This window comes from Ornithorhynchus anatinus, chromosome 7, assembly GCF_004115215.2.
Source record: "Ornithorhynchus anatinus isolate Pmale09 chromosome 7, mOrnAna1.pri.v4, whole genome shotgun sequence".
In the NCBI taxonomy this organism is placed as follows: Eukaryota; Metazoa; Chordata; class Mammalia; order Monotremata; family Ornithorhynchidae; genus Ornithorhynchus; species Ornithorhynchus anatinus.
Genome location: NC_041734.1, coordinates 4,015,817 through 4,037,947, shown reverse-complemented (window position 1 = coordinate 4,037,947; position 22,131 = coordinate 4,015,817). Strand labels below are relative to the sequence as shown.

Sequence of the window (22,131 nt, the reverse complement as noted above, 5' to 3'; positions counted from 1 at the left end):
AACCCAGGGCCTTCTGACTCCCAGGCCTGTGCTCTATGCACTCGGCCAAGCTCTTTAATGTTTCAGAATCCCTGCTGATAATCCATCAGTGTATTAAGCACTTGGGAGAGTACAATATAACAGAATTAGCAGAGACATTCCTTGCCCATAACAAGCTTATAGTCTAGAGGGATGAAAAAACATCTTTTTTTTCCTGACACAAGCAGCATATCAAATGGATGCAGTTTGCTTCCAACTAGGGAAAAGTTCAGATGACTTATTTTTCAGAATGCTCTTAAGAAACAGGAATATAAATCGATTTCCTATTTTTTAGAAGTGATATTTTGTTTACTGGCCCTAAGGTATTAGAAATTAAAATAAATCAAGACACACAACAGAGGAAATAGATTAAGGACTAGAGAAATGGAATGAAGTTATATTTAAAATAAGATCTAAACTATTTGAGCCTTTGTGCTTCTCAAAGATTTTAGCATTTCCTATTCAGAATGATGTAAACGAAAAGGTTGAGGTGAACATGTTCAGCCCATGTAACTTCTAATTATCAAGTACCAAGTCCGTGACATATATTCATCATTTTTGAGATTTATTTGGAGGTGATTGGTAAACTCTTTAAAAAAGATTAGCAGCTTTCAAGCACTTTTTTCCATAATAAAACATGAGCATTTCCCAACATATTTCAAATCCATCGGAGTTAAATAATGTGAGGGTCTAAACAGAACTCTTTTCTAGACAACATACTTCTTTATGTGTAGGACTTTGGCTCTGAAAAAGACTACAACTGTAGCTCATCAAAATGGGCCCCTAAGGCACAATACCATTTCATTCAGTCATTAGAAACCTTAGTATAATTGCTTTTAAATCCAAAGTAAATATGAACATTGACAGAGGGGAGTCTCCAGTCTGTTAGGCAATTGTTCCATAAATTTTGGCACTAAAAGATCCACATGGTGAAAAAGCCATTAATCATTTGTGTTACTTATCAAGCTATGATTTTAGCCATTTCCTCTTCCCAAATTTCCCCATAAGTACTATAAGTGGGTTTTTTTTTGTTTTAATAATATTTTGATTTCTGAGGTCAAAAACCTTAAATATATCAATATGCTTCCTAATTCACCAGGATCTGTGACAAACTGAAGTCAAGACCCATGATTACTACAGTATTAGTACTGAAATGATCAGGTCATATCAGCTTTATCTAGAAAACATGCCAGGAAAATGAAAAACATGTTCGTTACATGTATACAATCTTGTAAACAAATTACTTATTTCATTTAGAATCCCAAAATGAATTGTATTGTCTTTGAACCAGTATTGTTGCCAGCTGAAAGGTGATGGGGGGGAAGGGATGTTTTATATAAGATCTTTTGTTCAAAGTATGTTGAAACCTGAGAACCTAAGACTTTGCTGACTGATGTTTTGCAAGCGGAGATTGACAAAGAAATACATGCTGACAGGCAAGTGCAGTGAATGACACAACCACTTCATGAGTTCATTGCTGAATGTGGCTATCTTCCACTGAAATAATTTTATTTGATGAGGACATGCAAAATTAAAAGAGCAGTTGGCTGATTTGTGTATTTTGCCATTCCAAAAATAAATACATTGCTCACCACTGTTATGAGCCTTTGGAGTTTAACTAATGCTAAGATACTCCAGAAGTATAGAAAGAACCGTTGAAAACTAAACAGTCTGTTTTCAGTTCAGTTTATTCAACTACCCCCAGATACAGTGCAGACATTAGCAACATAAATGAATTCAAATATGCATGCACAATTCTTACATCTGTACCTCATCATTCACACAACAGTTTTTGGAAACTCCAAACTTCTATAGTGCACAGCTCTCTGAACCCCAAACATTCTCCCCCATTCATTGTACTTGTTCTTTTGTGTTTATTTTGAAGCGGAGCGAAGTTGAGGAGTTTATTATTCTATTATGCAAAGAGAGGACTGCTCAGAATTAAAAATACTGGTTAGACATTGGGCTAATTTGTAAAAACAATCTTTGTGCTTTAGCCTCAAATGCACTGCATGTACTTGATCTCAGCAGATTTTCCAAAACCCCCAAAATCTCTATGCATAAATGAGCCCTTTTCTCCTGTTGTATGTCTTCACAATTCTTCCTGGCACTTCCTGTGACTTTGAAACAGATTCATGTGTTGTGGGTGGGCAGACCTGGCCTAGAAAAAAACAGGGTCTCAATAATAAATTACCCTTTTAAAAAAAATGGTATTTGTTAAATGCTTACTCTGCGTCAGTGTTCTACGCGTTGGGGTAGATACAAGTGAATTTGTTTGGACACAGTCCCCGTCTCTCATGGGGCTCACAGTCTAAGTAGGAGGGAGAAGAGAGGCATTGAGAAGTTAAGTGACTCTCTCAAGGTCACATAGCAAGCATTTGGCAGAGCCAGAATTAGAACCCAGATCCTCTGACTCCCAGGCCTGTGTTCTTTCCACCAGGTCACTCTAGGAGAGTTCAAAAACAAGAATGAAATAAAAACAAAACAAAAAAACCCCAAACCCACATCTAACTGGAAAAGAAAAAAGATAAAGTTGTTTAAAAATATAAGTGCTAAGCATCAAACCTTAGTAAATTTAAATAGTAATTCAACATCTATTTTGGCTTTATTAACGTGTCAAGCCTTGATTTGGGTGGTGTCCTGACCAGGAATCAGGCTACTAGTCACTATCGCTAATTAATGACCTGGGCAAAGGATTCAGAACATTCTCAGATTTGAACATAATCTTATATCGGTTGGGGTTGCTACTACCCCAAAGATGTGCATACCATTTAAAGTGAAAGTATCATGATAAATTATGGATACGGTATGAAATTTGAGGTAGTTAGCCAGCTTCTGGGGAGCAGTGTAGTCTAGAGGAATGAGCACTGATTGGGGATCTGGGATTAGATTTGGGTTCTAATCCCATAGCTGTCAATTACCTGCAAGTCACATAACTTTGCTGTGCCTCAGTTTCCTCATCTGTAAAGTGGGGATTAATTACCTGTTCTCTCTCCTTTGACTTCCAGGCTTGGCACAGAATAATAACAGTAATTGTGGTATCTAAGTGCTTACTATGGGTCAAGCACTGCCCTCATTTATCTCATTCTTCTCCATCACTTATGCATTTGGATCTGCACCCCTAAATCACTTGTTATTCACCCCCTAACACTGACATACTTATCCCTCTACACTCCCATTTCTCCTCAGTAATTTATTTTAATGTCTGTCTCCCTCTCTAAACGGTGAACTCCTTGTGGGCAAGGAATGTCTCTATCCACTCTTTCTTGTTCCCTTCCAAGCACCTAGTATAGTGTTCAGTATATAGTCAGCACTCAAATTCCATTGATTGATTTATTTTCTACCTCACTAGGAAAATGAAGCTGTAATTAACGTTTGATGTTTAGTAATAGCCGGGGGATATTTTCATTACAACTCTTGGGGAAGTCTCATTTAGGCTGCAGATACTGTAAAGATACTGCATTATTCCCTGCTGGCCACTGTTAGTGTCTGCTTAATGTATATTTGAATATGCTAGTGTTTTTCAACTATATTCTTTCAAAGCACCCAGAACTGCCCCTTTGGATGGTTGCCATTGCCCCTTTAGTAGACTTGTGTTCTTAAATAAAAGTGGATTGTCAATATAGATGATTTTCAAACAGTGTGAGTCTTTAGGCCTAAGGTGTTTCAGAGAACAGAGAAATGACCAAAGGTTGGAAAATAAAAAACAGATTAAGGTTGATAAGTCAAAAGGTCAAATAGAGTAGAAAATGGAAGATAATTTAAAAGGATATTATGGAAAGTAATTATAGTGAACTGAAAGCTAAATAAATCTGTGTGGGTGTTTAAAATAGCATAATTCTAGGAGGACTAATAATATGCAAAGTAAGATCAGTGAGATCTAGGGGAAAGTGCTTAGATCTGATAATTAGGGATCTAAAACCTGGGTTCTGGTCCTGGATCTCCCCATGACGGCTCTGTGAACTTGGACAAGTTTTTTAATCACTCTGGGCCTCAGTTTCCTCCTCTGTACAATGTATAAATTGTCTTTCCCTTCCTCACAAGGCTGTTGTATTGATAATGAGATCATAGATGTTGAAAGCAGCCTGGAAAAATAAAATTGCTCTCTAAACAAAAAAAGCTTCATGATCTATTCTCAAAATAGTTCAGGGCTCTATTAACTCATTCTGCTGGCTTGGGACTTAAACGAAGACTAGAAAATTTGGACAGGATCTACAAGAGATTCAAAAATGATTAAAATATTTAGGAAAGACTTACAGAGGAAAGGCTAAAGGACATTAATTTAAGATAGAAAAGGCTGGAGACTTAATTACCTCAAATATCTGAGGACAAGAGGGAATAAATCTAAATATAGCAGGAAGAATTTAGGTTAAATATCAGGACAGATATCCAGGAACATTTTATTGAGTAAACCAAGGGGAATTAGAAAAAGACTTCACACACACCAAAAACAAATCCTCAAAAGAAGGACAAACCACTCGTTTTAAAGAGATTTAATTGTTGCTCAGTGATGGTGATAAATACTAAAAATCAACATCTAGTAACAATCCATGACATTTCCAGACCAGTTTTGAAAGTACTACACGTTATCGGAATATTTTTTCACACACTGGTTGTAATGTGCAACTCACTGAAAACTCAAACAAAAGGAATATTCCTTTCTGAGGCAGACAAGGTAATTACTACTTGGTGGTATGCTTTAAGAGATATTAATTTGGTTAAAAAGTTTATCCTTAATAACCTGAGACATCAATCCGTGGATAGCTTCTATAGTAGTCTTACAGCTGGGAAAGAAGCACACAAAGTGAAAAATTAAAAATTGGTTAAAATACAATTAAATTTCCTTTCAAATGCTTTTTCAAATGTTTTAAGCCTGTCCACAGTCACATTTATCACTCCCAAATCCACACTCGAAACCCAATCTATGCCTAAAATAGTGTTCCAGATTCTTTTAAGACTCACTTTAAAGCCTTTGATTTTTTTCAAAAGTTACACACATCAAAAACAGTTAAAGCTAGGAATGACTCCTCTCCCAGAGCACAGTGGCATCATCAAGGGACTTTTGGGATGGAATGGAAGGAGAGAAGGATCAAATAACTCTGAGTTCTCATCTTTCATAACACGCAGCGTGGCGTAGTGGAAAGAGCGCACAGGCCTGGGAGTCAGAGGACCTGGATTCTCTGCCCCTTGTCTACTGGGTGACCTTGGGCAAGTCACTTAACTTCTCTGTGCCCCAGTTCTCTCATCTGCAAAATGAGGATTCCTTACCTGTTCTCCCTCCTACTTAGACTGTGAGCCCCATGTGAGCACTGATTAGCTTGTATCTACCCTAGCACATAGTAAAAGGGCTTGGCACATAGAGAAGCAGCGTGGCTCAGTGGAAAGAGCACGGGCTTTGGAGTCAGGGCTCATGAGTTCGAATCCCAGCTCTGCCACTTGTCGGCTGTGTGACTGGGGGCAAGTCACTTAACTTCTCTGTGCCTCAGTTCCCTCATCTGTAAAATGGGGATTAAGACTGTGAGCCCCATGTGGGACAACCTGATTCCCCTATGTCTACCCCAGCGCTTAGAACAGTGCTCGGCCCATAGTAAGAGCTTAACAAATACCAACATTATTATTATTATTAAATGTTAACAAATATCACAATTAGTAGTAGAAGACCATATAAGTACTGTCTTAGTGGCTTGGGAGAATCCTATTAGTGGGGTAAAAGATGCAATCCCTCCTCTCAAGGGCTTTACAATCCAACAGAAAGAGGAGAAGGGGTAATTAGGAGAGCCTTGAGAGATCCAGGCTGCCCTGGCTCTTCCAGTGGCTATCATGGCTTCCTGTTTCTACAGTAGAGAAAGGGTGGGTGAGGTATCCTGAACTGAAGCTAAAAACATGGCCACACTCCAACCCACAAAGGACCAGTGTGCAATTCTTATACTAAATACATGGTTCAGCCACTTGTGCAATCTCTAAAAATCTGATTACTTTTTGAAGTTCTCAACCTATCAGATTCCAGAAATTCCATCCAAAGAACCCACTCTCTCCAAAACCAAACTTTTCAATTTTGTAATAAGCTGAGATCTAACACAAAAATTATTCAACATCAGAATACATAAACATCACAGACACTTAAGAGTTCTAGCCCCACCCGCCACAAATACATCGTTGCTCACATTTTTCCATTTGCAACTTTAATAACAGTTTTATTTGTGTTTTTACATTTTAATCTTCACTAGACTTAAATAGAAGATAATGTAGCACAAATACCAAGTACGTAGCAGCCTTTGATTTTGGTTTCAGAAACTGAGGCAGTGGACGAACTAACAACAGATTTACACATGTCCAAAGAATGTCTGGTGTGTCCCTAGAAATGGCCACTGAAGACACTCAAAATACTTGAAAACACCAAACATGTAAACCCATGAGTTGTCACCAGCCATGCATTGTAAGGTGATGAGGTCATGTGCCATTTTGCAGAAGTAGCCTCAGTTTGCCTGAACAGAGAACGTTTCTCCGTGCGATCTCTGACCCCTACACTTATTTCAGAGGCTTCACATTTCCCTCCCAGGCCCCACTGAATAAGGACACCAGTTTTGAGCCACGGAACTCTGTAGTGGAGGGAGGCAGGGTGCTATATAAAAGGAGTCCAGTGCTGAATATGTACCAGACAAGGGTCAGACCAGCAAACACCTGACTGCCCAATATACCATGGGACTACTGGCCACCGTTTGTCCCACTTTTACTTTCCCACAACATGAACTGGCCATACTATTTAGCAGTTTAAAACGCTTAAAAGGAGATGAAAGTCCCAAATAAAGTAACAGAAAAATAACAAGTCATGTTGCCTTCAGTAGCAAAAGTTGACTTCCAAATATCTGGATGATTTGCTAGTACGGAACTGACCTTTCACAAACCCAGATTATATGGCTACAGTGGTATACTATTAATTTATTCAAAGTATAGAAAAGGTTTTGCTCCATTTCCCAAGAAGTTGCTGGAAAAAACTGCAGCTTAAGCATGTCCAAACTCAAATAAACAATGAAATAAAGAATCTGGCTTTTCCCCTCACCTGTCTCTTGTTGCTTTGGCAAGTTTGTCTTCTGATTTTCGATCATGTGTCTCTAAACCCAACATGAAACTCCCTCGACCAAGCTGAGCTTCTGACTGCTCTAGCTTTTCAGACAAATCAAAGACCTGGCCAGTGGTATAGTCTGCATTCTGTTGGGAAATGACATTTAACACGTTATTGTTGCAGCTGTAACAGAGTACTTAGCTCATTTATCCACCAAAACACAGACTTCCTGGTTCAGGAAAGATAAGTATGTTTTAGACATTTAGCATAAAATTATTCAAGATGTAATTTTCACGTAATTCTGTTTTGGAATCTGAATTTCAGTTACTACGTTGAAGTGCAGTGATACACTGAAAAAATGATCCAAAAATGAATATAAACTTCTCAGATTTTCTTGACTAACAACTTTTGACTTCCCCTCTTCACTCAGATTCTGCTAGTGTGAGTGTCCTTGCATGTCAACATTCCCTCTTGAACTCTTCAATTTTCCTTTCAAATCACTGTTCCCATGTCTCCTCCTGGGTCTCAACTAAGTTCAGGAGGTAACTTGCTCCTTTGCTCTCTGGGTTTCCACCAGAACCCTTCATTCTTGCTGCTCCTTGTAACTATGGCATCATTTAAATTGACCCAATTTGGGATTGGGCAGCTAGGAAAATCCCTGCAAGGGTTACATTCAGCAAGGAGCAAAGCGTGGAGGATTTTTGACATGTCTTTGTGAATTTTAAAAATTCAAAGGGACTGTGGTCCAAACCATATCCTCCTCTTCCTCCCTCACCCTCTCTTAAGGGCTGCTTTATAAAGAGATTCTACCACAGAATAATATATGTTCACATTAGTAGTCTGTTGTATTTGTTGAGGGTGTACTCTGTGCAGAACACTGTACTAAGCGCTTGGGAGAGTACAATACTAGTACTACTCAACCTGAAAAAACATGAAAGGGTGGACCAAACCAACCAATGCTCAGAACCCCGATAGCAACCCAAACCATATAATTTCTAGATTAAATTTTGGATTCTAATAAGTTTCTATTTTAACTTCACTTGTTCTGATAGTACTAATACCTATGGTATTTTTTTTAAAAAAAGAATCTTAGCTGGTTTAGGGCTAGTATTTGCTTTTTTTACACTAAGGTTTCTGTCAGCTATTTTTATTAATAATAATAATAATAGTATTTGTTAAGTGCTTACTATGTGCCAAGCACTGTTCTAAGCATTGGGCTAGATACAAGGTTATCAGGCTGTCCCACATGGGACCCACAGTCTTAATCCCCATTTTACAGATGAGGTAACTGTGGCACCGAGAAGTTAAGTGACTTGCCCAAAGTCACACAGCTGACAAGTGGCAGAGCTGGGATTAGAACCCACAACCTCTGACTCCCAAGCCCAGGCTCTTTCCAGTAAGCCATGCTGCTTCTCTACCAGCCCAAATCATACCAAAAATAGAAATTCATTGACTTAAAGACAGGCTAGACTATTGCACTGTCCACTCAGCCTCTAAAACAACAGCTAGAAAGGACAATGAAAAAGAAATACAATTCATTCTCTATAGGTTTCATCTTTTCCTTTCATAACTGTTGATGGAACTACGTAACACAGTCCCCTCTCCAAATGTGTGCAAACAAATTATCTTCTTTAAATAGTAGCAGCATTTGGATTTTGGGGAACCTCTGACCAAATGATTCAGCAGGCTAATGAGATTTGAGTTTCATTTTACAAGTAGAGCACAAAAGGACTGAACCTAAAAGCCTTAGATAATATCAGAAATAGTGGTACTATTGGAATGAAGGTAAAATTTCACAGACTGTTTTAACCCATTGGCAGGGAATGACTCTGAATAAAGAAAAAAGGGGTGGTTATGCTGAGCTATCTGCATATTAAGTTTGTGATTTCTGCTGTGTAGAGGTACCAGATAAAGCGATAAAGCCTAGCAATTGCTTCTTCTTACACTACTGTTCTCTCTCAAGTGCTCAGTACAGAGCTGTGCACATTGTAAGTGCTCAAATACTACTGATGGATTAAACATCCATTTTTCAGCTGGCTGGCCCTGATAATAGCCAAACTAGATCACAGTAAAATGCATGACAATATATCTGAATGTTGAACTTCTTTTTCACGATTTTTTTCATTCAAATTTAAGAGATGAACTAAAAAGCATGGGCTGTTCTACTCTAGGTAACACACAGCTACAGCACTGAGCATTCCCAAATTATGCTGGGGTGAATTGTACTTCAAAGCGCTTAGTACAGTGTTCTGCACATAGTAAGTGCCCAATAAATACGACTGAATGAATGAATGAACCCCTGCCTCACTGGCAGAACTGGGACCAAGAAGAACAGCAGTTCAGAGAGGCACAACAAACTGCTGTTTCCACAAGTGATTCGGGCACATTACTCCTTTTGAAATTTATATTAGGTTACAAAGTCACTGAAGAGTAGTTATCTCAATTTGGAAACTAGAGAATAAATCTTGTACTTTAGGAATACTTTAGAAAATTTCAGTAGAATGTGCTACAAGTATAAAATGCCGAATTACTACTTCTACCTGACATCCTTTATAAGCAGTTTCGGTATTAATCCGTAATATTTTTTAAGCCCTACTAGATGCAAAGGACGGCACTAAGTGCTGGGAAAATATGCGTAGGTGAGAATTAGACATGTTCCCTCAACCCCAAGGGTCTCCCAACCCAATAGAGAAATGACGGGATGGGCAACGGACATAAGGAAAGATGGAAAGAAAACCCAACAACATAAGAAACAAATGTCAGAAATGAATAATGCATTCAGAACACTATTCCCAAACTGATGTTCATGAAATACTGTTGAATGAATGGCAGTGTGCCAAGAAACTGTTAATACTATTAATCTGGCAATCACCAATCCTTATGCATTAAGCCATTATAGTCCAAATGCACCTTTTGAAAGTAGGTTACTTACAGTAAGCAGACTGGAAGAACTCAGAGTATTCACCCAATATTTGTTCCACAAAAGCTCAAGCAACTTGCGATCCAAAGAGGATTTGAAATAAGAAACCTCTAAGGCATAATACCTATTAATTTAAAAGAGAAAGAGTGACTTTTTGTATTTTCAAAACTAATCTGCTACTTGAAGTTAAATAACATTTTACAACTAAATGTTCCTTTTTAAAAATGTCATACAACTTGAACACCAGTGCTTAGCAAAATATTTTTCAGATTGGGTGATTAGGGCTTAGGTTAGGGCATATTTTCATAAAATTCTACTTAACATGGTAGAAATTCATGCAAACCCAAAGCTGTTGTGGGCAGGGAATGTGTCTATTGTTACACTGTACTCTCCCAAGCACCTAGTACAGTGCTCTGCACAGTAAGCGCTCAATACATATGACTGACTGACACTTCTGGTCCAATTTATTTTACTCACAATATCAATTACAAATTACATCATTTAAGTACACACAGTTCTCCTAAAACTTGTACAAGAGTTGCATTCTCACATAAACCCTATATTAAGGAAAACTTGCACAGTAATCCTCAGGGTGTCTAACACTATTTCGCATAAGACATTTCTTCTGACACTGAGGCATCCCGTTCCAGGTTTGCCTTGTCAGGCAAATGTTCCTTAATTACCTGACAGTGTTCTAGCTAAAATGCCTAGTGGAAGTATGTGTTCTGAGAGATCTGGGTGTATTATCAGGTGTGTGTCACTGTAAAAATGAATGATAGATGAGACTACCACAGATGTACGGATTATACAGTTTTACCATCATGAGTACATTGCTGCAAATTTTGCTGCTAAGTACCAATAGCTGCATTCTTTACAATGATCCTCAATTTGCCCACTTTTGCAGGTATAATGAAACAAGGAAAATATGAAGAAAAAGCACACATGTAAACTCCTTGAGCAGGGATCATGTCTGCTATTACCAAGTGCTTAGCATGATGTTCTGTTCTAAGTAAGCACTCAGTAAATACTATTGACTGATTAAAAAGAAAGATGGTTTGATTTTGGTCTGAATGACAGCCTCAAACTGCCAAGTCATATACAGTCATAAAAATGAAGTGAATCCCTCAGGGGTTTCAGATTTCTAGTCCATTTCAGCATTCACAGAAATATAGATGGTCTAAAAATAGATATTCTAGTTAAAGACCAGGAATTCGGCTAAAAACCACCAGCCACAAAGCAGAGTAAGTTGATATTTCACCAGCGATTCCCAGTTCTCCAAGACTATCAATCAAATGTGCAATTTAAGTATCACACATCAGGTGAATGAGGGCTTGGTAGGAATGGAGTGGGAGACCATGATGCCAAAGCCAGTATCACATGGACACTAAAATGATGACCATATTGTGCAAATCACTGTACTAAGTGCTTGGGAGAGTGCAACATAACAATAAACAAAATGTACCCTGCCCCAAATGAGCTCACTGTCTAAAGATGAGCATTCATTCAGGAGGTGAAACTTCCATTTAACTGCCTATTATCACCTTCTAAGGAATTCTACTTTGAAATACAGACTTTGAACTTGAAATAAGGTTCCACTTGTTTGCTGTGTGACCTTGGGCAAATCACTTCACTTCTCTGCACCTCAGGTCCGTCATCTGTCAAATGAGGATGAAGACGGTGAGCCCCATTTGGGACAGACTGCGTCCAACATGATTTGCTTGTATCCACCCCAGGGCTTAGTATAATGCCTGGCACACAGAAAGTGCTTAATAAATACCACAATTGTGAATTATTATTATTATTACTATTATCATTGTTACCTTGGATAGTATTTATCAGAAGATGGCCTTACGTGAAAAAGGATACTATACCAAAACCTAACAAGATGGGGTAAAAATGAGTAAAAGTCAACTTGGATACAGATTTTTAGAGTTCTGTAGGAAACACAAAGTTACCGGGCATTACCATGAAGGGTTTCATAAAGCATGCTGCCCTGTATGGCAAGCCCTTTGTGGTGAAAGAGAAGAGAGTCCTGGGGACCAGTGCCATTTGCCCCAGGCATCCCCAGCACCCTCTGAGTCCCCCACATCATTTGGGATCGGCGGGATAGTGATATTCAATCAGAGTTATTGAGCGTTTACAGTGTGCAGAGCTCTGTACTAAGTGCTTGAGGGAGTACGATACTGGGGAGTGTGCCAAGGGGTGCCAGGATGGTGGCGGCACCTAGAACTTAGCGACCTTAAGTTTTATATGACATCAACCCAGAGGAAAACCGAAAGCTATACTCGGTGAGCTTTGGGGAGCCACAGTGCCAATCTAATAATAGTTATTATTATTATTATTATTATGGTGTTTTCTGAGTGCTACGTGCCAAGCACCGGGGTAGATATAACTTAATCAGATGGGACACAGTCCCTGGCCCATATGGGGCTCACAGTCTAACAAGGAGGAAGGAGGATTTAATTGCCATTTTACAGATGAGGTAACTGAGGGGCAGAGAAGTTATGGGACTTCCAAGGTCACAGCAAGCAGATGGCAGAGGTGGGATTAGAACCCAGGCCCTGAGATTCGCAGGCCTGTGCTCTTTCCACTAGGCCACACTGCTTCTAGGCCCCTTCCTCACCAAAATGCCACCACTATTTAAGCCCGCCTGTGCCACGTCTGTGGATGGCAGGAGCAACAGAAATGGCCTGAATTCCTGAAGCTCTTTTGGTAAGCCACTTTTGGCTTGCTTTCTGGTTGGTGGTGGTGAGTACAGTTCCCTGCTGCTCTGCCCCTGCCACCATGGAGATAACCTGGTCTAGGGAGAGAACTAGAAATGCAGGGCTGGGAGAACTCCTGGGACCCACCAGCTTCTAGGGAAAATGATGTGACACTCAGCAAGGGACTAGTGCACTAGCTAAAGCTAATACTCTGCCTCTCTGACAGAGAGGAATCAAAAACTTACTATAGAGATGGTTTGGAGATGAGGGCATTTCCTTTTAGAGGACAAACATTCCCACTAATCTGATTTGTGGGCACAAGTATCTTGGGCATTAATATGAAAGAAATGGCTTATAAATCAGCAGAGAGGCAGATGAAAACATTTCAAAGTATTTTAAGGAAACCTGGAGAGAAATCCCCTTTCAGAATATTTTGTATTGCTCTCTGGCATGACCCTGGTTTCTAGAATGCCTTATAAAATGCTTAAATACAGTCAAATTTGTTTGCATTACTTACTGTTTACAGTGTACACCAAAGTCTTCTATTTTATTAAGTGGGATAGTCTGGTATTCAGAAGGACCCTCATCTGGTGGTTTGTAACCCTAAGAAAACAAAAGCCCAGTAGATTATCAAAATGCTTCTTCCAAGTGATCTTTCCCAGAAACATGGATTTTTGAAAAACCCAGTATGTACACAAGTATCCACCCTAGAGTAGATAGCCTAGGGTTAATCGATCGCCTGGTTGTGTACTGGACAGTCTGTTTTTCAAATGGTCAGTCCCCATCTGATATTGACAGAGCACCGGACACCTTTAAAATAAGTTTTTTTGTTTTTCTATTTTCCGGTTGGGCCACGAATCCTATAGCTTGGCAGTGGCACTGGTATTTAAAGGAACTGGGAGGAGAACACCATGGTTCTGGAGCAGTGTAGGGGTGTAGAGCCCCACCTGGTGACACATTCTCAGTGACTTTCTCAAAGAACCTTTTCTTATAGGTCCTTATGATGCCTACCTCATGTTACTTGTGTTTTTCAATGGATGTTGTGACATGTACACAGAGCAAGTCAGGTTAAAGGGCCAGATTTCTCTAATGCGGTCAGTGTACATTCATTCAATAGTATTTACTGAGCACTTACTATGTGCAGAACACTGTACTAAGCACTTGAAATGTACAATTAGGCAACAGATGGAGACAATCCCTGCCCAATGATGGGCTCACAGTCTAAATGGGAGAGACAGCAAAGCTAAACAGAACAAAACAAAAACAAGAGATCATCATCAAGATAGATAGAATCAAGGAGCTCTACACCTCATTAACAAAATAAATAGGGTAATAAATAATATATACAAATGAGCACAGTGCTGAGGGGAAGGGAAGCAGAGGGAAAGGGGGGCTCAGTCTGGGAAGGCCTCTGGGAGGAGGTGAGCTCCAAATCTGCTGCTACAAGGTGATTAAAGAAGAAAAGGAGGAAGCTGCACTTCAACAGAAATTGAGTAAATTGTTCTCTCAAAGTGAAAGGGCACCATAATAATAGTGGTATTTGTTAAGTGCTTAGTATGTGTCAAGCATTGCACAGAGCACTCGGGTAGACACAAGAAAGTCAAGTCCCACATGAAGTCTGCATTCTAAGTAGGAAGCACAAGTATTCAATCCCCATTTTGTAGATGAGGGAACTGAGGCATAGAAGTGAAGTGACTTGCCCCACATATCAGCAGGTAAAAGACAGAGCAAGAATTAGAACTCAGGTCCTCTGACTCCCAGGTCCAAGATTTTCTCACTACACATAGCAACAGAATGAAAGTCAACATAACAACATGATATTAAATGAATGAGAATGTATAATCTTTTAATATTGTGATGTTGTGCTATGCATTTCTTTCATAAACATTAAACAGTAGTTCAGTGACATTTGTCATTACAGTATAGAGCAAGTGAAGAAATTTCACCTTCTTTTTCCACAGATTCTGAAACAGATTCTCATTTAGAATATCATGTAACTATGGGAAAACGTATCCCATAATACAACCATTCTTGAATTAACCATATTTTTAAGGAACGCAACCTAGTTGTATTGTTTAATATGCCCATAAAAAAATGCCTTACAGTTTTGAAGAGTAAATGACAGTGGGTGCTAATGTCTGAACCGATTTAACTCCACAGTATCTGATTTGTGGATTGAGGACTCTGTTTTAGAGGACTGTAAATGCAATACTGTGACTATAGACTTGCTCTCTATATTACTGGTGATAACCTGTATATGCGTTAATAGTATTTACTGGATTTTCATAATGGGTTACCTTGTTAAGAACATAGAATAGTTCCACCCCTGTAGCAACTCACATTCCAGTTTGGGAATAGGCAACCCTTGGGATGTGCCAGAAGGCGACCCAGTGAGCCATGTCCTTTTGGGAAAAGTGACTGCATTCTGAGTCTGAGGTGCCACTTCAGGTTTGGTGAGGCCCATGTCAGAGACTAGAACCACTGACCCTGAGCTTCTTACACTTTAACCTGTCTGCTCCCAGTGAAGTGGGCAGGAGGGGAACTGTGGAGGTTCCAGGACAGCAGTGAGGAGCTCCAAAGTGCTTGTGGCATCAAGGATTCAGAACAGGCAGCAGGTATGGCTGCACCTGCCCCTGAGAGCCAGTACATGCTGTGCCAACTTCCTCTGGACCCCACTGCAAATAGGGATGGAAACTATGTTTACTTGCCGATCCTTCATTTAAGAAGAGCTCAACACATAACTCTTTCTCCAAAAACCCAGACACACACTGAAGATTTCTGGTTGTTTTACATTTTTTAAATGACTTTTGTTTCTAGGGTGTAAGCTCTGGTACACTGACAGTGGATTAATTTGGAAAGTGCATTTATCAGTCTTTGAGATCCTGGATCTTTCAACCCATTCATCTACTCCAGAAAGACTTTGCTTAGGAGGGATTTTAGAATGAACTCAAATAATGGGGGGGGGGGGGTGGATGGGATGTAGAAAGTGGTTTAGATAGCATGGGATGGAGTGAAAGAAAGCGTAGAGCCAGGAACAGAGAACAAGTGTATGGCTCCACTGTTGCCGAATTAAGGAGCTCCAAAAGATAAACGCTTCATTTTTGGAAAGCTCTTAGTGGGATAGCAGTTCACCCAATTAAATGCAAGGTCAAACAGGAATAATGTCCTGTACTTTTTTTTATATACCACCTAGCCCAGTTCTATGGGTAAGTTGCTGCTTATTAATAAATTAATATTAGCTTCAATAATGGTTTAACTTGCTTTGTGCAGCTCTTAGACTATCACCCTATTCAGAGAGGCATGTAAAATAAACAATTAATTACATACCAGAAAAAAATGAGTCTTATTTCAGGAAAATCCCCCGTATCTCACATTTTTTCCAGATTTAACTTATTACCTTTGGATATGTCCTGAAAGCACCAAGATTCACTTTTCCTGCTGATATTGTTCTTGTTGGATCAATCTAAAAGAATAGAGGCATCTGTTATATGTAATTATATATTAAATTTGCTTAAACATTGATGAGGAAGATTCTCTGTTAACTACAAAACTAGAAAGTCAAATAAGCACATAGCACATTATGACATTGTACGGAGGACTCATGTAAAGGGGCCAGTACTTTTACAGTTATTATCATCGTCAATAATAGTAATAATGGCATGCGTATGCTTACTATGTGCCATGCTCCACACTAAATGCTGGGGTAGAAACAAGATAATGAGGTCCTTGGCTGAAAAGGACTTTAGCTTCTGAAAGGGAACAGAATTTTATGATCTAGCTGCCTGGGTTAGTGAAAATCACTGAATACTGTATAAAACATGTGGAGTAGCTCAGAATAAAATTATATCCTTCAAAAATTCAATAATGCACATTGTTCCCTCATATAATTATTAACAAATTTGAAATGAAAATCTTCAGGGAGGGATGCTTCTGGTTCAGGAAATGGAAGACCCAAAAGAGAATTATCAGAGATAACTATCAGGGATAGGTGCTATTCTAGATGAAACTTGCACTGGCTAGGAGCCAAGATAGGGCATGGTCTGGATAGAAGCCAATAGGAGAACAGTTACTGTAGCCTGGTTGTGAATTGGTTATAATGTAAGGTTTCTCAGTCAGGAATGTAATTTTAAGCAGAATGACAAACTCAAGAGGCAAGAGTGTGATTGATAGTTGAGTAGCATTGCAACTTTTAGAATTCATCACATACTAGAAACTGACTTCAAGCAGTTGCAGATTAGCTTCCCATAAGGGACTAATGATCAATCAGTTAATGGTATTTATTAGGTGCTTACTGTGTGAAGAGCACTGTACTATATAACAGAGTTGATAGAAATGATTCCTGCCCACAAAGAGCTTATAGTCTAATGAACACTAAGTGTCAGAGAAAGGGTCAGAATGCTTTTTTTTATAAGAGTTTTTCACCTTCCATAGTCCCGTTAAATTTCATCTGGAGTGGCCAAAGCCATTTATTATTTCAACTGGTTTAGAATCATCTTTTCCCTAAACCCTCTTTTCCCAGGAAAATAATAGATCAAACAGTGGTTTTCAAGAAAATAGCTGCCATGTTGTATTTGCCAAGGTCAGAGTGACACAATGGAACACTACTTACTCGTACACTCCTCATGAACATTTGGCCAAGAAAGCACTAAAGTCAACTGGTGGTATTTACTGAATGCTTACTGTGTGCAGATTGTACTGCGTACTCCAGAAAGTAAAAGTCCCTGTCTGTTAATACCTGTTACCTTAACTAAATTGACTGTGTTCCCTGAGAAGTCAAATACAAGAATGAATTTTTCTTTGCATGCTGACAGTCACGAGCAAAGCAGAAAGATGATTTGGCAGACAGTAATTTCAAAACACTCGGTTTACTGAATGATAACAGAGTGAACGAACAAGTCCATCAATGATAATAATAATAATATTGGTATTTGTTAAGCGCTTACTATGTGCAGAGCACTGTTCTAAGCGCTGGGGTAGATACAGGGTAATCAGGTTGTCCCATGTGAGGCTCACAGTCTTAATCCTCATTTTACAGTTGAGGTAACTGAGGCACAGAGAAGTGAAGTGTCTTTCCACAGTCACACAGCTGACAAGTGGCAGAGCTGGGATTTGAACCCAGGACCTCTGATTCCCAAGCCCGGTCTCTTTCCACAGAGCTACGCTGCTTCTCTGCAATCAATCAATCATTAGTATTTATTGAATGCTTACTACGTGCAGAGCACTGTCCTAAGCACTTGGGAGGGTAATGATAATGATCATGGTATTGTACATACAACAGCATTAGCAGACACATTCCCTGCCCATACGAGCTAACAGTCTAGAGCGGGAGACAGACCTTAATATGAGTAAATAAAAGTTTAAGTTCTCTTTGCAAGCCTTTCAGTATGAATTAGGCTTTCAGTATGTATTAATAATAATAATAATGTTGGTATTTGTTAAGCGCTTACTATGTGCCGAGCACTGTTCTAAGCGCTGGGGTAGACATAGGGGAATCAGGTTGTCCCACGTGGGGCTCACAGTCTTAATCCCCATTTTACAGATGAGGGAACTGAGGCACAGAGAAGTTAAGTGACTTGCCCCCAGTCACACAGCCGACAAGTGGCAGAGCTGGGATTCGAACTCATGAGCCCTGACTCCAAAGCCCATGCTCTTTCCACTGAGCCACGCTGCTTCTCAGCAGCGTATTAGTTGAGGAGTCAGGAAAAGAATGACCTTGAATCCACCAATTCCTCCATAAACAGAATAATGAAAACTGGTAAACTGTATGATGGTTGAAACTAATGAAAAGTAAACGTTTTAACTTTTCAATATACTAACTTGAAATTGAACCAGTGTAACAGACACCCAGCAAATCAAATTGAAGTACTTACAACTACTGCTACAAATGGTTCTTGAAACTGCTGGTTGAGCATCTGAGTGCTCACATCAATCCCTGAAAGCCAGCAGCCATAGCCAGGGTGACTATGATACCAGCCAATTGCATTTTCAAGGCGGCCAACCTAACAAGAGATGGGGGGAAAAGGTTATTTGCCAGAGGTAGAGTGATTAAGTTTACTTAAGGTGATATCAATATGTACCTTTATAGAGCACACTGGGGGAAAAAACAGCACTGTCGTATATTGAAGCACAGTGAAATAATGTTACAACTAATTGGGCCTGGCTTTTGTTCCAATACTTAAGTTTGGGCCACTGAACAAATTAATTTTCGTTCTCACGCTGGTCGTACTTCATACAATTTATGTTGAGATGATCAACCCGGAATTACAGAATTCACCAGGCATCCTTGTTCTTTGGGATCTATCAGGACTGTGCCTGCTCTGATCCAGATATACAAAGGGAAAAAAGGGTTCTAATAAAAGAAAATTGTTCAGCTGCAAAACAGGCAGTTAGTATAATATATACCAGTGGTATTTATTGAGCACTACTGTGTACAAGGCACTTTACTGAGTCCTTGAGCGAGAACAATTCAACAGAGTCGGTAGATACACTCCCTGCCCACGACAAGTTTGTAGTTCAGAGGGACAGTATAGTTTCTGAAAAACACAGTCCTGAATATAATCAAAATAATTCAAATTGGTCGAGACACTATAGTACTAAACAAAAGTAATCAGGATAAACAGGAGCACTAGATACAAATGTGTTTGGATAAACGATGAACTCAATATTTTATCTGAATCCAAATTATGCAAAATGTTGGTTTTAGGAATGTGGAGTCACTCAAAATTCATCTTTCATCTGAAATGTTTCTCTGACATGATTTCTAGGAATGAGACCCCAATTCCAAAAAGTTAAATATAGTTCACGTTCATACCTGTTTTGCATTTTCTATGTATGCGGCCATGTATTCGTAAGCAGCAGCCTGGGCGTTAACTCGCGTCTCCGTGCCCTCTACTGGCAAAGCAAAGCTGTCCATTATGATCATGGTTTCACCGTCCACTTTTCCAAGCATCAAACCCATTACTTCCAGGTTGCCTCCTGATCTGGCATGCATCACCATCTTCAGCAGGGCCAATGCTGAGATCTTGCAGTACTTAAAGTAATGGTGGCTATGAAGATATAACAAAGAGGTTTTCTCAGAGACTGTGCTGTTGTAAACATTTTTATTTTTTGCGGAAACACAGGGCAGGAAAAGTGCTGAAAGTCAAGAGGGATGCATTGTGAAGAGAGCTAGGAGAGGTCAGGTTGCCTAGAAAGATAATCCCCACCTTTGCAGAGAATGAATAGCTCTAACGTTTGTGTCCCTGGAAGACTTCAAGGAAAATCTGGTTAAGGAATCTTTCAGAATGATAGATTTGGTTTATGAAAAACTGTCATTTAGGAGCCCAAATAGGTCAAAACCCTCTAATTTCCAGATGATTAATTTGAGTTACAATCCATGACCAGATTAATCCATCATTGGATGGATTAATTCATCAGTGGCATTTTTTGTGCACTTAATGTGCAGACCAGTGTACTGAGCACTTGGGACAGTACAGTACAACAGAGTCAGAAGACAAATTGCCTGTGTACAGGGAGCTTACAGACTAGAAGGGGAGATTGTAAATACATTTTGGCCATGTGAACGAGTGTGTAAGCAGAGGTGGAGCATTTTGACCCTAGCATGTAAATCTACAATCTGGAAGCTTGTAGCTCTCGCAAACCACCAGCTCACAATACCTAACTTTAATTTTACCTACTCACCACAGTTCATCTCCCAGATTGTCAGCAAGCCTAGAACCTTCTCCTGAAGAGTTTGGGGCCCGACTATAAAACCCGTTAGATTGTACACTCCTTTAAGGGCAGCGACTGGGTCTGCTAACTCTCTTACTTTCCCAAGCGCTCAGTACGGCACTCTCCGCACAGAGTAAGCGCTCCCTACATATGATGAACCGATTAGGAGTTTGTGGGGAGGCTTTAAGAAGACAGGAATGTCCGTCTTTTCTCAAGAGCGTCTGGCTGTAGCTACAGCTTATTTCTCTGGGGGTAGGGGGAGAGGAGGACAGGCGTTTCTGGCCCTCGGCTGCTCTCTGAATATATATATATATTCAACCCCGGGAGGTGGAGAGCTCTTATATATATTATATATATCTTATATAAGATATATATTATATATATCTTATATATCGTGTATATAATATATATAATACATATATTATATATAATAATATTGGTATTTGTTAAGCGCTTACTATGTGCAGAGCACTTTAATAAGCGCTGGGGTAGATACAGCGTAATCAGGTTGTCCCACGTGAGGCTCACAGTCTTCATCCTATTTTACAGATGAGGTAACTGAGGCACAGAGAAGTCAAGCGGCTTGCCCACAGTCACACAGCTGACAAGTGTGTGAGTGTATATATTCATTCAATCGTATTTATTGAGCGCTTACCATGTGCAGAGCACTGTACCAAGCGCTTGGAATGGACAATTCGGCAGATAGAGACAATCCCTGCCCAACAACGGGCTGCCGGTGTAAACGTCATAGTCTATGATATTTGTTAAGCGCTTACTCTGTGCCAAGCACTGTGCTAAGCGCCGGGGGAGATACAGGCCTCTGCGGTGGTCCCACGTGGGGCTCACCGACTTCATCCCCATTTGACAGGTGAGGGAACTGAGGCCCAGAGAAGTCAAGTGACCGGCCCAAAGCCACCCAGCTGATGGAGTGGCAGAGCCGGGATTAGAACCCCCGGCCCCCCGACGCTCTTGCTACGGAAGCCGCAGGACTTCTCCAAGAAAGTAAAGGATTTCGAGAGAAAGATTCAGCCGAGCGGGGGGTAGAAACCGAGTGGACCCCATGGGCCTGCAGGCGGTGAAGAAGCAAGGACCAGGCCACAGCCAGGGGCAGGAGGGAGGCTGGGGGGGCACAATCCAGAATTGGGGGGCGACCCCGGAGGCCTCCCCCGACCCCTGCCCACCCTCCCTGCCGCCGCCCCCCGCGGGGGGCTCCTCACTCCTTGGTCCAGGGCTTGGCGGCCAGGATCTCCTGCTGCTGCTTCTTGTCATATTTGTAGATCTCGTCGATGCTCTGGGCCTCCTGCATGTTGTTGGCCAGCTCCCAGCTCTTCTGAGCCAGGCCGCTGCCCGCCGCCGCCATGGCCGAGGGGTCCCCCTTCGCCGGGGCTTCTTGTCGCCCTCCTCCCCGGGCCGCGGGGCCTCCAAGCCCCGGCTGCTCAGCCTCCCCCCCGCCCTCCCTCAGGCCCCTAACACCACAGTGCAGCCGCCATGACACCGGCAGGGACAGGCGCACACCATTCGCCTTTGTGACGGGGGGGGGTGGCCGGTGGCGACGAGACGCCTCTGGCTCCAGGAAATGCGGCGGAAAGAACGGCGGGACTCTGACGAGAAAACTCTTTATTTGGACGAAAAGCGACGCTCGGCGTTAGAGGAGAAAGCGTGAGGGGGGCGTCAAGCGGCGCCTCGCTTAGGAATGGTTTGATCCCGGCGGGCCCGCT

General features: G+C 40.7%; 1 protein-coding gene across 1 annotated transcript; it reads right to left on the bottom strand.

Annotated features, from left to right (window-relative positions):
* Window positions 1-4,496: 4,496 nt before the first annotated feature.
* Window positions 4,497-22,052, bottom strand: COPS5 (COP9 signalosome subunit 5). Its single transcript, XM_001512812.4, has 8 exons — window positions 21,631-22,052; window positions 19,515-19,749; window positions 18,574-18,702; window positions 16,101-16,166; window positions 13,221-13,306; window positions 10,014-10,125; window positions 7,079-7,227; window positions 4,497-4,802 (listed from the first exon to the last, which is right to left on the bottom strand). Exons 1-8 carry the CDS (start codon window positions 21,771-21,773, stop codon window positions 4,718-4,720), a joined length of 1,005 nt encoding a protein of 334 aa, XP_001512862.1. The 5' UTR covers window positions 21,774-22,052; the 3' UTR covers window positions 4,497-4,717.
* Window positions 22,053-22,131: the final 79 nt, after the last annotated feature.